This window comes from Chenopodium quinoa, unplaced genomic scaffold (genome assembly GCF_001683475.1).
Source record: "Chenopodium quinoa cultivar QQ74 unplaced genomic scaffold, ASM168347v1, whole genome shotgun sequence".
Taxonomy (NCBI): Eukaryota; Viridiplantae; Streptophyta; class Magnoliopsida; order Caryophyllales; family Amaranthaceae; genus Chenopodium; species Chenopodium quinoa.
The window spans coordinates 5,206-20,865 of record NW_018744509.1 but is presented as its reverse complement, the minus strand read 5'-3'; the positions used below and the strand labels follow the sequence as shown (position 1 = coordinate 20,865).

At 36.0% G+C, this 15,660-nt stretch overlaps 2 protein-coding genes and 1 long non-coding RNA gene across 4 annotated transcripts; 2 read left to right on the top strand and 1 right to left on the bottom strand.

The window, feature by feature from the left end:
• Positions 1-481: 481 nt before the first annotated feature.
• On the top strand, positions 482-2,640 carry LOC110698343. The gene is made up of 2 exons (XR_002506707.1): positions 482-628; positions 1,757-2,640. It is a non-coding gene; the product is annotated as an uncharacterized LOC110698343 (long non-coding RNA).
• Positions 2,641-3,026: 386 nt separating this feature from the next.
• On the top strand, positions 3,027-4,765 carry LOC110698341. Its single transcript, XM_021875756.1, has 4 exons — positions 3,027-3,453; positions 3,696-3,777; positions 3,893-4,054; positions 4,195-4,765. Exons 1-4 carry the CDS (start codon positions 3,241-3,243, stop codon positions 4,269-4,271), a joined length of 534 nt encoding a protein of 177 aa, XP_021731448.1. The 5' UTR covers positions 3,027-3,240; the 3' UTR covers positions 4,272-4,765.
• Positions 4,742-13,100, bottom strand: LOC110698342. 2 transcript variants are annotated; one of them, XR_002506706.1, is made up of 4 exons: positions 12,787-13,100; positions 11,434-11,711; positions 7,111-7,323; positions 4,742-5,610 (listed from the first exon to the last, which is right to left on the bottom strand). XR_002506706.1 is itself a non-coding variant. In XM_021875757.1 (4 exons), exons 2-4 carry the CDS (start codon positions 11,671-11,673, stop codon positions 5,423-5,425), a joined length of 489 nt encoding a protein of 162 aa, XP_021731449.1. In that variant the 5' UTR covers positions 11,674-11,711; positions 12,787-13,095; the 3' UTR covers positions 4,747-5,422. The 2 variants fall into 2 exon arrangements, 1 of the variants encoding a protein (XP_021731449.1); XM_021875757.1 differs by having other exon boundaries at positions 4,747-5,610; positions 7,111-7,171; positions 12,787-13,095.
• Positions 13,101-15,660: the final 2,560 nt, after the last annotated feature.

The window sequence follows — 15,660 nt, the reverse complement described above, 5'->3', positions numbered from 1 at the left end:
CATACATGTAAGCTAAGATTTTATAAAGTGAAAGGTTTTATTTTAACACAGATTCATAGTGTAAATTGACTTAAATTGACTTCCAGCCACATCGATGTGACTTAAAATCTTAATTCATAGAGAATTTTAAGTTAAATTAAAATTTAAAACTTAATCATACAGCTTTCAATGTTGTTAAATATTTATTATCTTAACTTTTCATCTTTATATTTTAATAACCCTTTTATTCAAATAAATCATTTTTGTTTCTATTAGATATGGTAAAATCTCTTATCTTTTTGACATACTCATATTATACCAAGCCAACATGCATGCTAATTTGACCTTAAATTCAGTGCGATCAAATATCAATTCATTAAAGTTCCAAGGGTTTTCAAAATACTCCCACTAGAGAATCATTTTTTATTTTATTTTTTTTCCCCTTGGTCCCACCTAATAAAATTTGTAGATGCACCATCACTTGATAAGCCCTATAAATACTCTTTCCCATTGATCAATTTCTTCATCAACTTTTCTCAGCTTATTCACTTGCCTTATTTGCTTTCTTTTAACACCCTTGTCTTGTTTTCTTTTTAATCACTTTTCATCATTTTACTCAAATTCCTTCATAGCCATGGCCACTGTCCAGGTAAAATAATAATTCAATATCAATTCCTCAGTTCCTCTATTATTGTTTTATCAATCTAGTTATTTCTTATGATATACAACAAAATTAAAGATTAATTAATTTAATACTCCTAATATTTCTTGTGTCGCGTTGTACTATAATCGTAGTAACTAAATTTAGACAGAGGGAGTATGTAGTGATGCAGTACTATATGTCTATATATGTTGATTCAGTACAATATGTATACCCAATAATTGTACTTGAGTGTTCCTTCCTAGTATTTTTAACTATTTTAAATCCTCTCACTAGCTAAATTTATACAGTATTTGAAAACATAATTTATCAAGGTTTTTGATCATGTGCTTGTTTAATAAGGATTGCATACATCTTAAGGTTTTTTACTGCCATTCGTGGTGCATGATTACAAAATAGTACGGAGTTCTCATTTGCCACATCCGTTTATACAATAGATGCATCAGTTTGATTTTTCAAACTATCCCTGCACTAACTTTGAGTATGATTGATAGCTAACATCTAAAATTGAATTTCGTTTTTTTTAATTGTTATTGTTGAGTTAACCTCTACGTATTCAATCAAAATAATGCAGATATTGAGAAACATATTTAATTATTGATATGTAGCAACAAATTGTTGGTCCACTAGCAACTTCATCTAGATCCATATTGTTTTTCTTAGTTAATTATGTTTCGGGTAAAATCAATGGGACCTTCGGCAAGGTCCTTTTTGGTGGGCTGAAGATTGATCTCAGTCCGAGTGATGACTAGGCCGAGGGTTTCCTAACAGCAGACACACATAAACTGGCCTCGGAGGTGTTGCTGAGGAAGGCCCCTCCGATGCCGAAGTCAGTACAACGTTTAGAAATAGAAAGCTGTGCAAGAGTATTAATTGCTTGAGGCTTAATGTGTATGATTGTAGAGAGAGGATTAAATGCTTTTATACCTTTTTTCAATAGATAAGTGGGTCATGAATCAAGTGGGCTTGCCACACTGACCGGGCCTTAACTGACTTGACATGGTTTGGAGAGTTGAACCTTAGCCTTGGGCTTTGTAATTGAATCATTTATGGACCGGCCCAATTGAAGTAAATTGGACTCAAACAAATTATTTTCTTAAGGTTAAACTTGAACAGGTTGCTTCAGCTCAAAATGCACTGCCACAGGAGAAGAAAGTGGAGGAACCAGCAAAAACTTCACCACAATTAGAAGAAGAGAAGGCAGCAGAAGTCGCCGAGCCAGAGCAGCCTAAGGTTGACTCTGCAGAAGAGAAACAGTCCGCGCCACCAACATCAGTAAAAGGTGAAAAAAACTGAAAATACTGCAGTACAAGAAGACGCGAAAACTGAGGAAGAGCAACAACAGCCAGCAGAACCTGCTGCAGTTGAAGCAGAAAATGTTGCAGAACAAGAAAAAGAAAACACTGAAACAAAGGATGATGATCAAGCAGTCGAGGAGGCTAAGAAAGCAATAGAAGAGCTGGAGGTTGAGGACAAGAAGTCGTCTACTCCTGTCGAGGAGTCCTCAAAGGTGGCACCAGAGCCTGTGGTAGAGGAAAGCAAAAAGGAAAACAAGGAAGCAGAAGTCAAGGAAGCAAGGGAGGAAACTACAGTGAAGCAGGATGACACTGCAGAAGCGAAGAAGCCGGCTGAGAAGAGTGATGAAGTGAAGGCTGGTCCTGCTGCAGCACCTGCAGAACCAGAAGCAGAGGCTGCTGTTGCTGTTATTGAGGCTGATACTGCATGATTTGGAAAAAAACTTCCGTTTCCTGAGATTATGTAACGGATTTACCTTTCCTTTTAATTTGTGTGTGCATGTTAAATTAGAGGAATATGTTATATTGGTCAGCTATATGTATTATGTAGTAATGGTTGTAATTTCGATGTGGTCGAATTAAGCCCATTTTGGTGAAATAAGGATGTAATGAGCTTTTATCAGACTTTTGTATGTTCATCCAAGATGGGCAGTATAATTCTGGCTCGCTATTAGATCAATAAAATACGGTGTATTGTGTTTTATACTTGTTTAGAGTAAATTCACTGTCCTTTATATTAGATTGAACATACTCTATTTGACCTGCTAACAATCTTCTAAATTGTTTGTGTCAAAATCCTTAACAAATTACTCCATGTCTTTGTCTATGATATGATAAATTTACTGTCCAGCAATATGAAATATGAGTTCATCTTCTATGATTTAAAAAGTTACAAGACATGTACTAAAATTATTATACACCCAAAGCACACAAAAAGTTTTGTAGACTTTTTATGACTTGCAGATTATATTTGTAAATTAACAAATATGCCTAGTCAATATTGTACAAGACAAACCTAGATATATTAAGATTTGTAAGACACAAAACAATCGCGGTGGTAGTCCTTTTATAAATTTACATACTAGTTTTTTATTTATTATGTTATATAAAGGTCCAAAACAAAGCTAAGGATATTATTAATTCAATATATCAATATATTGATACCTATTGTAAAAAATAGGATGGGTCTACCACTGCTGGCCACTTATCTGAGAAAAGCAGAAAACTTCTAAGAGGCTAACCACATTCTGTGTCTAAATGTGTCATTACAGCATAGAGGTAAATTGACAATAAAAAGTGATAAAAATGGCCATCAACCTTCCAGGCAATTCCTCATTCACGGCGCCGGGAAGAGGCAGAGATGAAATTTATGTAGCCACAACGCCTCTACGGGCAACCAAGGGACCTGCTCAATTACTCATGTCTGCTGCCTATTCTCTCAACTTGTGGAATCTTCAGCATTTCATGCTCATCATCAAACCATCCATAACTTCTGCCTCTCCTCCTTCAAATTGCCAGGTTGCTCTCTTCCATATCACCCCCTCCCCCAAATAAAAAGTTCGGAAAATTATTTCATGCTCCCGGGAGCACTAAGCATGATGCTCCGCCATAGTGTACAGGACTCGTGATTCACGTGTGTCACTATGGTGATCTTAGGAGCACAATATAGAAATTGACATTGCTTATTGGTGGATAGTTTTATTGAAGAGATCAGACTTGATCAAGTTGTCCTTATCCTGTAGAATGGTTATTGTTTGCAGGGCTTAGTGTTTGATTTTCAGCCTCAGGATCCTGAAAACATATATGTGGCTCTGGCTGCCTTATCTGGTAGAGCTATCCCAGGTAAGCGGATACTGTGAATTACTCGTGCTGCGGTTCATCGCATTTGTTTTACTCCATAACCCGCAGCACTGCACGAATTTGTAACTCTCTTTTGTTAATCATCTTGATTGTTTAGGAAATATTCTGGTAAGGAAAATTAGCAAGATTCCTAAGAAAAAGTGTTGGTACATTGGTTCATCCAAGTTATCAAATGCTGTAGAAGCTGCCTATAAGTTCAACAGCAGCTGGCAAACTGATTTACGCCTTGGCCACCATGATTGTCGTCACTATACCAATGGTACACTCTGTTCCCCGCTTTATCAACGACTAATAATAATGAGCTCTTTCGAGGCAGCAAGTAGTACTACCTTTGTCTAGTATTAGCCGTCACATTATCTCATTTCTTGTCTGAAAAATCTCTGTATATCTGCTTGCTAGGACTGGCTGAAATGTTGATTGGGAAGAAAAATGTACTGGAGCACCTTCAGGAGAATCAACAGGGAATGGATTATTAGATGAGGCCATGTCTCATGTGTATTTTCATACAGCAAACTCTCTAGGCCACGTCTGGCTACAATAGAAACTCCCTTGCTCGCCTATGAACCGAGTTTAGCATAAATTCACACGGACAGCTTATAGTTGCTACTTGCCATCTTGCTGATTTAGTGGCATAATTTTGACATAATAATTTAAAGTATTCACTGAGGCTTGCATGCATTTTGAGAGCACTTATATACATTGCCATCAGCTTGAACTCGTTTACAGCTTGAACTCGTGAATTTGAGTGAAAATTCAACATTGAGCACACAAATTTTCGAGTTGAGCGTAGTATCAGACTCACTGAGTACAGCTCGAGCTAAGTCAATTCAAGCTCAACATGCATCGTCATCATTCATGGTCAAAATTATGATGTCTTCTGTTTAGATTTGAACTTAGCAAAAGCGAAAGATGTAGAAAAAACGAACCTTCAAGGTCTGCTGTAGAATGGAGTTACAAATTCATGCTTCAAGCGTTGTCTTAATATAGCATAGAGAAATGCAGGACGGCCAGGATCAATCACAACAATTGGCAATTGTATGCCAAATGTACAAAACAAAGTCCTCCCAGCACACCAAAAGCTGTAAAAGGCTTGATCAATTAACATTGCCAAATTAGAATCACTAGACATTAGACAATCATATAAGAATTACACAAACTAACAAGTCCTCAATCTAGAACCAACAACAGTGATTCTACCAAGCCTTGCCCAATCTACAAAGAAAGTAATGCTTCCACCTTCGCTACCGGATCTTCCTCCTTTTTAGGGGGTGGACTTCTATTAGCCTCGTCATACAAGTCATGCTTCCACTTCTCAGCCTGGGAACCACTTGAACGATACCCTTGTCTTCCACCAAAATTCTCCCTCCCCCTGAATTTGCCATTATCATCAGCACCATTAAACCTGCCTCTGGGAGGAAAGCCAGTATTTTCAACTCGTCCTCGGTTTGAAAACGACCTCTCCTTTACATATCCTCGGTCATGCTCGTTTCTTTCCAAAGGGCGACGATCATGAGCTCTGTGTTCCCATCTTCCAGTACCACCAGTAGAGCTAGCAGGATGGTCAAACTTACTAGGTTCAGGAACAGCATTATCTACATCCTCAGACTTCAGAGGAAGTTTCTCCTCTCTAAATGGCCGTCTTTTTTTTGGTAGGTGGATGTGCATCAGATTCTGCTTCTAAAAATTTATCGTGTTGCCAGGCATGGTTGTCACCACCTTGAGCTCGAGCTTTTTCCTCCCTTACTTTTGGATTAGAAGGTGCTGATCTATGTGCTGCTCGGTCTTCGTCCCTGGAATCGCTCCACCATCCACGTTCTATGCAGAATAGAGAGCAAAATGAATTAACCAACAAATTTAGATGCATAACAAAAGTGATTCGAATTAAGAAAAGAATGTCAAGATATCTAGTTTGAAGTGTATAGGGGAAGGGACTTTGAGGACTTTTTCCAATTCTCCAAGAATTATTGATAAGCCGTAGATCCTTATGATATTATAGAGTTTCTCAAAAGTACAATGAAATACAAGGAAGCAGAAAATAATGAGTCTCTGACACCCAAGTCAATGGTTTAGTTTGTGGAGTGAATAATTTGCTCAAAGTAAAGCCTTCATCTCTTGCAATCAACTTAATGCATATATCCTGGTGCCTCAGCTACTCCAATCCAACAAAAGCTCTGAAATTTTCATCATCAGCGAAACTGTGACAAGTGCCTGCTACGTTTCTAGTCCCTCATCATAATCCATACTTCCGTCCTCCAGCTACCAACTTATATGCCTTAATTCAATCCCTTCTTTCCCTTCAGTCTAATGGCAGTAAGCACTAAAGTCTAGACTATTAAGTTACCTGATACTTTTCGATACTAATTACCATCCTCTCCCACTGACGAAGTACAGCAGCCAAAAAAATCAAATGGGGATTTAAAGAGTACCTTGAAAAACTTAGTAACATAAGAGTACCTTGAAAAGCTCGGACAGTCAGTAATTTGGGTCTTTTTATTCGCTGGAAATTTACTTTTGGGTTTTGTGATGGAAAGGTTCCCCTGGTTTCTTTATTGCCCCTTGTCCTTTTTTCAATAATTTCCCACCTCAGATTAGAACATGAAAGGAAAAATAAATAGGGTAAAGGGAAAGAGAAAATTTGAGAATTAAAACCCGCAACCTCAAAGAGAATTCCAGCCATAAACGAGCTCAAATGGCCACCAAATACTTATTAAATACTCTTTTGTACCTAATCTGGTAAAAGGATTATTCAACTTTTAAGATACCCATCTGACAATCCGGCCGATTATAAGCTCTTCCAAACAACCACTTTCATACAGTAAACCTTTGACTTCTAAATCACTCTCCACCCCTGCAGGGTGAATCCGCCATCAGCGTTGATTTCAAACAAAAGATAAGGAGAAAGAGGGGGGGGGGGGGGGGGGGGAGGGGGATGGGAAGGAAGGTAGAAACTGAGAAGTGTTTATAGTCAAGGAGAGGACAAGCAAAGCAAGGGTGCAAATCTTACAGTTGTCTACTCCCACATCAAGAAAACCCTCGCCCATGAACTTCCCCATGATAATGGTATGACTACATTCTAACTGTGTCAAGTTATACCGTTATAAGGTCACATTGTAGCTTTATTATCATCCTATGAGAAGCATCTAGTACAATGTCAGAAATTATGTGGGTCACATGACTCGTATCCCTGCATCCTCAAAACTAAGAAGTAAGAACATTTTTAAAGTGGAAAGGTAGCAATAATGAAATTGTGATAAAAAAAAAAAATAAATAATAAACAAGAAAAGCAACCACAAGTTAAGAAAGAAAAAAACCCACCAGATGTTGATCTGCGTCCAGAGCGGCTGCCATCTCGGGCGGCAGTTCGGCGGTCATCATGCTGTTACAAGACATGAAGAGGCAAGCCTAATATAGTTACACTTACACGGGGGCACTGAAATCATTGGATGAACAAGTACCCTCCTAGTTCAGCCCAGTAAATGGATTTGCAAACACTGAATAACCACCAAGTGATCAAACTCATAGATATGCCTATTTGAACAAATAGCACATTCAGAATAATACAGACGTATTCATATCCATGCTAATATCATTATACTGGATATTTGCATGGTTAAAGCACAAAATAAATCAGTTTCTAGCCTTAATAACTTGTCCAAGCACTGTAGAAACATAAGACTTCATCCAGCACACATGCACATGTGCACACACACGTACATAATTTTTAAGACATATTTCTTCCTGAAAACTCTCAATTTACTTAAACACATGTGAGTCCATAGAATGGAAATGATTTTGGCTGAGAGGAACCTTTTATTGCAAGGATCCACAAGGATCACACCTCCACCAGTCCACCTACCTCAATACCTAATTTGTCCCTAATAATCCAGGTAACCCAGTGGAAAATATAGGTGGACTGGTAGAAGAGAATTCAGACAATGACTTTGTAGAGAAATCTGATGAAGAGGAAGTAGAAATAAAAGAGAAATGCAGGATGGGGTGTTCCTTACCTCTTAATGGAGAAGCTAATGAAGGGTTGGGAGTAGGGGTGCTTATGATGCGAGTCGAGTTTGAGTTTGGGGTAGCTCGACTCGACTCGACTCGTTAACATATCGAGTTGAGCTTAATCGAGTTAAGTTTTGACTGAGCTTTGACCAAATTTGACCGAGTCGAGCTTTGACCGAGTCGATTTCGAGTAGCTTGCAATTTGATCCGTCTTAGTAGAACTCTCTATTTAGTGTAACATCTCTTCATTCTCTTTAATTTTTTCATTTGAGAATAATACATATGATGATACGAGTACATAAATAACGTTTTATTTTTTAATTATTAATGTAAAAAAAAGTTTTTTTATCAAAATATTTAAATTTTTAGTGAATATAATATTATATAAAGGAATTCGAGGTTCTCATGAGCTTTTGAGTCGAATAATGGGCTACTCGACTCGACTCATTAACATTTCGAGTCAATCTCGAGCTCACTCGAGTCGAGTTTTGACCGAGTCGAACTCGAGTACCTCGCAAATTGTCTCGTCTCATTAGCACCCCTGGTTGGGAGAAGGAGAAATGAGGCTATCCATACTGAGGAACCCATTAATGAATCATTTGAAGAGGAAGTATTTGAAAATAAACCTCCTTTAAAGAGTAGATGAAAATGAAGAGTAGGTTTTTTATGAAATCAATTAATCCGCCTCAAAGATGGAGAGTTTTAGAGTTAGATGGTTAGGCTCCTAATGGAAAAGATAATATTTATTTAATTTACTTTTAATGCAACAAGATTGCAGCATGTCATTTAAGACTTATTTGTTCCATTATATATTTATCAATATTTGTCTCGTTTACTTTTAATGTAATAAGATTGTAGCATGTTTAAATTTTTTTTCCTTAAGCAATAAAACCATGCATGAATATATACCGATGAGTACATTCATAAATAATATTTGTTTCATTTACTTGATTTATTCTATTAGCTGTCATATATGTAGTCAAACAATATTTTATTTAGATAAGCAATTTTTTTACTAATGTTCGTAGCATACTAACTGAAAAAATTGAATAGATAATAAATCATATTGGTCTTATATGATCACGCAATACTCCTCAATTTTTTATTTCCTCTTGATCGGGTTCCTCTAAACTTTCATTTTTCTGATTTCTTCCTATTACATACCAGTCTAGATTGTTTATCAGGGAAACAGAGAATTGAAGTGGAAAAGTATGGGGTGGAGGTGCTCATGTGGGAACTGGCAATTTCAACTCTATAGACTCAGACACATGTAAGTAATTTGAGAGTATTTAAGAAAGCAAAGCATTTGGTAGACTTGATAGCTGGTCAAAGCACATATCGAACCATAAGCATGAAAGCATCCCACACATGTACGCGCACATGCACATGCACGCACATGCAACTCACGCGCACACAAACACATGATTCTTACTACACCTCTCTTCCTAAAGAGACTCGAACTATTTACCCACACAAGAAAGATCCTTACCACACCTCTCTTCCTTATAACTCCCAAATATTTTGTTTCCTATTGCAGAACATTTTTAGGCACGTTAAGAACTAAAACCCACAGTATCATGAAAATTGGTGAAACCTATTCTATGTTAAGAAAAGGGATATAGACTTCCATTTCGGTAATGTTTCAAGTCACCATTCACAAGGCCTTTTTGTAATTTCTTTAAAACTTGTGCCCAACACAGTGTCCTTGTATAATCACTTCACCATATTAATTAGGTGTAACTTCACTATAGAGTATAGAACAGTAATCTCATTATGGACCTCTCTACAGATCCACTTATAACCAGAAAAGGTGCAATGTTCATAAATCTCTCTGACCTCCCCACTAGCCACTGCTGCCACTCTTTTCCCTTCTTACCAGAAAAAAAAAAAAAATTAGAAAATAATGCATAGAGCATTGCTTCCTATATCATGATACAAAACATCTACCCTCCATAATATAAATCTATCCCATCTAATTATAAACTAAAAGTTAAACCCATTGGAGACCCCATAGGCTGCAAGCTCTTACAAAAATGTAGATAATTTTTGGGAGCGAAAGAAAGTATGATTCATGATTATAAGTACTCCATAGTCCATACCCTCTTTCCAGCCAAAAAAAAGAACAAATAACAAGGTACCCAAAGCTTTAGTTAACAGAGAATAGAAACAGCTAGGGTACGATTTTAAAAAGGAGAAGAAGGAGGAAGATTCCATTGACGGTCGAACAAAATAATAATAATTGCCAGCACTTTTTATTGATAATAACTTCAAAGAAAGCAGTTCAACTTGCACATGGTGCACAACCATAGGTTAGCATAGAGCATGAAAGAAGACAATATACTACTCTGCCTTAAAACAGAGCTGTAAAGGACAGACATAATGGAAGGACATTACATTTGTTTGTATTGTGGGTGGTCTGAGCATGCCTATTCTATTGGTTGTAAATCTGCTCAGCTACATCCACTGTATGTAACAAAAACTATTCTTTTGGAGATAAAATCGATCATTTGATTTATTTTAGGAATTTTGTTGCAAACAACCTAATAAAAATCAAAATTTGAGAAACCACCTAAAAAAAATGTTATAGCAAACCACTTTTTAAAAATTATTTGTTGCAATTTGCCACCTTTCGCTGGAGTATGTGACATTGACCAAACATTCCGGTTTTAATTGAGCATGTGCGAGGCACATGACTTCATTTAATAATCCCCAAAATTAGGAAATGTTTTTAGAAAGCACCTTTTAAAAACCAGAATTCGTGAGAAACCAAATTACAAAAAATAATGTTGTAAAAAACACACCTTTTTATAAATATTGTTTCTTTCTTTGACAAAATCTCCCTTTATTCCTTTAACAATCTAGGGTTTGATAATAGAATTGTGAATGGGGGAAACGTGTTGTAATTTTGGGTACAATGTCTCACTTTCTTGCAAACACCAAGTGTTGATGCGGTGTTCTAATTGCAAGGTTGAAGTCATGGGCTCATAAAATCCAAGTTGTAGATTTAAAGTTAGAATAATTTACAATCCCGACACCACGTACACTTACGAAGAACACGCAAAACAAAGAAGAAGGAACAACCAAACAAATAGGACGAGAGTAAAAAAGCACATCTTATTTGGGGCGTTTATTTATTTACATTTTATTAAAAAAAAATAAAAATAAAATAAAATAAAATAAAATTGGTTTCTAACAACATTTTTTTTTATAAGATGGTTTTTCACATATTTTGGTTATTAAAAGGTGTTCTCTGGCAAATATTCCCAATTGAGGTAGGTTTAATGCAGTCATGAACCTCACACATGCTCAATCAATGTCAGAGAATTTGAAAACATCCTCTTTTCTGGCAGCAGGTGGTAATTACATCAATTTTTTTTTAAAAAGGCGGTTTCTTTCGACATTTTTTTATAAGGTGATTTCTCGCAAATTTTGGTTTGTAAAAGGTGGTTTATGACATAATTTCCTTCATTTTGATTGCCACTTCATTTTAATTGCCAACAAAAAAAAAAAGAATGGAAATACAGAGCATGGCAAACAGATTGAATAAATAAGTGATACACATAAGTACATTGCAGAAATATATAATTGCAAAAGAGAATCAAAAAGATCAAAAGATTTCTTTTTTTTTAAGGAAACCTGACGATAAGATCCACGGGAGACTGCTGGTGGATTAGACTGAATGGTTCTTTCACTTATTCCATTAGTCTTGCTCTCCAACATGGAACTTGCATCTTTGACATCCTGCTTGGATTCAGAAGCCGGTGAAATTTCAAGCAGTAAAGCATCTTGACGCCGATGCCTGTGATTTTTATCTATATCTAGATCCTTATCAACAACTTCTGATTTAAGTTTGTTGGGACTTTTCTCTGTAGGCATTTTCCCTTTGCTATCAAACGTTCTGACTAAGAACCAATCTGACATGAGGATCAACTTACTATTATTTTCCCAACTAGAAAGTTAGACAATATCATTCTGCTAGTAAACAGGACAGGTCAAAAAACGAAAAGGAAAAAAAAATACACAAATAGATCCATATTACATAAGCTATAAACATACTAGAACACAATCCTTACAAAGAAAATGCAATCAGACAATATCATAGACCTAATATCTCTGAGATAGAACTCAATTCCCACCAGTCACATAAATGAGGAGTTAGCAACCTTCCCAGTGAGCACGGAGACTCTTGCCCATGATCATCAATCATGAATTTCCTCTTAATCAAATGCAACCCCCAACAAAGCCCAAATATCTTGAGCTAAATAAATCAATGACATGAGAGTTGAGAGTCTCGAGTCTATTAAAGTAATTGCTTTCCTTTCGATCAAATGCAACCCCATACAAAGCCCAAATATCTTGGGCTAAATCAATCAATGACATGAGACTTGAGACTTGAGAGCCTATTAAAGTAACCGCTTTCCTTTCAATCAAATGCAACCCCAAACAAAGCCCAAATATATTGAGCTAAATTAATCAATAACTCGAGAGTTGAGAGTCGAGAGTCTCAAGACTATCAAAGTAAATGCTTTCCTTTCAAACAGATTCAACCCCAAACAAAGCCCTAAATTGGTCAATGCAGAAAATATATTTGAACCCAAGAAACTCCTGTCAATCCTAAACATGTGGTGCCAGAATCTAACCCTAATTTCCAACAGCAGGTAAAATTAAATTGGGTTTCCATAATAAACAAACAAACTCATTGAGAACAACCAACAGTCGAAATCATATAATGCGCCTCAGTAAACGCTCGATTTTAACAATATTAAAAAAAAAAAAAAAAAAAAAAAAAAAAAAAAAAAAAAAACCCAACTCTGAAATTTCAATATACAACCAATCCACTCAAAATCAAAAGCGATAATCCAACAATTCACAAATTCAATTGAATTGAAATAAAAAAAACACGCATGGTAATAGTAAATTAAAACTAAAAAATCAAAGTCACAATTATAAGAAATTTGAAAAATTGAATGTAATAGTCCAGAGAAATACCTGAATCAGAGAGGATGACGGGAGTTTAGTGAAGAAGATAATTGAGCAAAATCGGAATTTAAGGTTGAATTATCTGAAAAATTAGGGTTTGAGAGCGTCAGTATTTGAGTTTGAGCTCAAGCGTCGAGACAGTTGAGGACCGGATAATTTGTCAAAAACTTATGGTCTGGATTAGGGGTGGGACTTTTCAGACCGAACCGTGAAACCGCCCGTTACCGAACCGAACCATTACGGACCGATCCGTTTATAAATCGATAAATATAAACCGAAAACCGAACTGAACAGTTCAATATCAAACCGAAACCAAATTGAACCGCTCAATGTCAACCCGTTACGGACCGTAAACCGATAACAAACCAAACTGCGCAAATCCGAACCGAAACGAAACCGAACCGAATGGTTTATAAACCCGTTAATGACCCGAACCGTTTATAAGCCGAAACCGTTTAAACCGAAAAAAAAAACCGTTTAAAACCGAACCATTTGTAACCCGCTAACCGTTTAAACCGACCCGTTTATGAACCGAAACCGTTTAAACCGACCCGTTAATGACTTAATGAGTTAATGCACATCAATATCTGACATCTCTATAGTTTATATGTATATTATATATATCTGTGAGTCTGTGACTGTATATCAGTATTTATAATAAACTAATAATAACTTAATAAGTAATAATACTAATAACTAATAAAGTAATGAAAATCTAACCATTGTTTTTTCATGGGCATTCAATCTAACCGTTGTATATTTGACTATTCGTACATTAGTATTGCATAATGATTTCATCACCACTTTAATTAGTGATTTCGTGATTTCGTCCATTTAACTTATTAAGTTGTTTGAGTTAGTAATCTAAATAAAGTAACAAACTAAATAACGAATCCATTTAATCTCGTGTAAGTTATAATTTATAAGAAATGCAATGTTTGGAAATGAAAATTGATTCAATACGATATTGTTAATGTATATGTAATTATAGATTAATTATTATGTATATCATATCGTACGAATGTACGGTTGGTATCATTATCATACTATCATAAGTATCATTGCCTCGTTGAATTATTGGTATGTACTACAATCGATAAACATATTTACATATCTGATTATTAAAACTTAAAAGTTTAAAACACTTGTTGATCAATCTAATTGAATACTTGTACATTCTTAATTATCGATTTATCGTATTATAAGTATCAACTCATTAAATGGTCATGACGCGATCTTTAAAACAATCATGAATTCATGACCCAAACCGCTTATAAACCGAACCGACATGATCCAAACCGTTCATAAACCGAACCAATTGAACTGTGTAAACCTTCTACTAAACCGGCCCATTTCAAACTGAACTGACATGATTCGCACCGTTTATAAAACGAACCGATATTGACCCGGGTAATCCGCCCCTAAACCGACCCATTTCAAACCAAACCGGCTTGATCCAAACCGTTTATAAACCGAACTGACATTGACCCGGGTAAACCCACCCCTTAAACCGACCCGTATCAAACCGAACCGACATAATCCGAATCGTTTATAAACCGACCCGCTTATGACCCAAACCGAATTTAAACCGCAAAGAAATAAACCGAAACTAAACCGAGCCGTGACTAACCCAAACCGAACCAAACCGACCGCCAGCTAAACTAAACCGTTTTAATTCGAACCGCTCCAAACCGAAACCGACTCAAACCGAGGTCAAACCGAACCGCCAGACCGAAGTCCCACCCCTAGTCTGGATTATGCTATTTGCCTATACGGTCTTGGATGATGCTTATTTGCCTACGCCTCTGTTCTAGATAATTAAATATTAATGAAAACTATTATAAAAATTACATTATAAACCTTATATTAACACATTTCTAACAACATATTTTATTATAAATTTTATTTCTATTATAATAGTGAAAAATTATGGTCAAAATTAATGTATGAATAGTGAAAAACTCCAACGTCTTATGTATTATGGGATGGAGGGAGTATATAAGACCGAATAATTTGTCAAAAACTCCCCCCGTCTCATAATAACTAATCTTCCGTATTTTTTAGTTGAGAAATTATGGACCAATGCTTGTTATAGGCACCTCATGCCAATACCATAATATTTTGTTATTATTTTTATGAAAAACAAAACTATAATAAAAAGAAAAAAGGGGAGAAAAGTAAAGGGGGTAAAAAGTTGGGTAAACTATTTCCCCATAAAAAAACACTAGAGGATTACAGGGAGTTTCAAAAAATTGCGTCATAGTTAGGAATGGCAATGGGTAGGGTCTAGGTAGGGTCTAATGATACCCGGACTCGTATTCGGATCTTTCAATCCATACCCATACCCTACCGGACCCTTAGGGTCTAAAATTTTCAGACCCTTACCCGGACCCTATGGGTCTAGTAGGGACTGGGTAGGATCTAGGGTCTAATATGGGTCCTTCGCTAACCTTTTTTTCCCAAGTTTTAATTGTCTATTTTTTATTGTATGCTTAAAAAACAAATAAACTAATACATAAGAACATGACCGATTAGTTTGACATATCGTAAAACAATTAAATAAAAAATATTAAAATGATATATAAACGAATTATTATTATCCATAAGCACAATACAATTTAAAGTCTTGTATAATCAAGCGCACAACTAGAAAGTTAATAGCCTACTATTTATAACTGTATTTCGTATTATACTCGATTTCATCATTAACATCCTATAAAATCATTATCCTTAAGATTTTTTTCTATTTGATTTTGAAACTTTTTCTAAGTCAATATATTGTGTGGGTCTATATACGGGTTTGGATAGGGTATGAGTCTTAAGGGTCCGTGGGTAGGGTTCGGGTCTGAAAATATTATACCCAGACCCTAACCCTATCCGAGT

Excerpts from the sequence above, each read along its gene's own strand:
- LOC110698341 (XM_021875756.1), top strand. The coding sequence starts at position 3,241 with ATGGCCATCAACCTTCCAGGCAATTCCTCATTCACGGCGCCGGGAAGA. Across the intron at positions 3,778-3,892 it reads ATCTGGTAGAGCTATCCCAG|GAAATATTCTGGTAAGGAAA; the intron begins GTAAGCGGATAC and ends TTGATTGTTTAG. Across the intron at positions 4,055-4,194 it reads TTGTCGTCACTATACCAATG|GACTGGCTGAAATGTTGATT; the intron begins GTACACTCTGTT and ends TCTGCTTGCTAG.
- LOC110698342 (XM_021875757.1), bottom strand. The coding sequence starts at position 11,673 with ATGCCTACAGAGAAAAGTCCCAACAAACTTAAATCAGAAGTTGTTGAT. Across the intron at positions 7,172-11,433 it reads CCCGTGGATCTTATCGTCAG|CATGATGACCGCCGAACTGC; the intron begins GTTTCCTTAAAA and ends GTCTTGTAACAG. Across the intron at positions 5,611-7,110 it reads TGGACGCAGATCAACATCTG|AACGTGGATGGTGGAGCGAT; the intron begins GTGGGTTTTTTT and ends TATTCTGCATAG.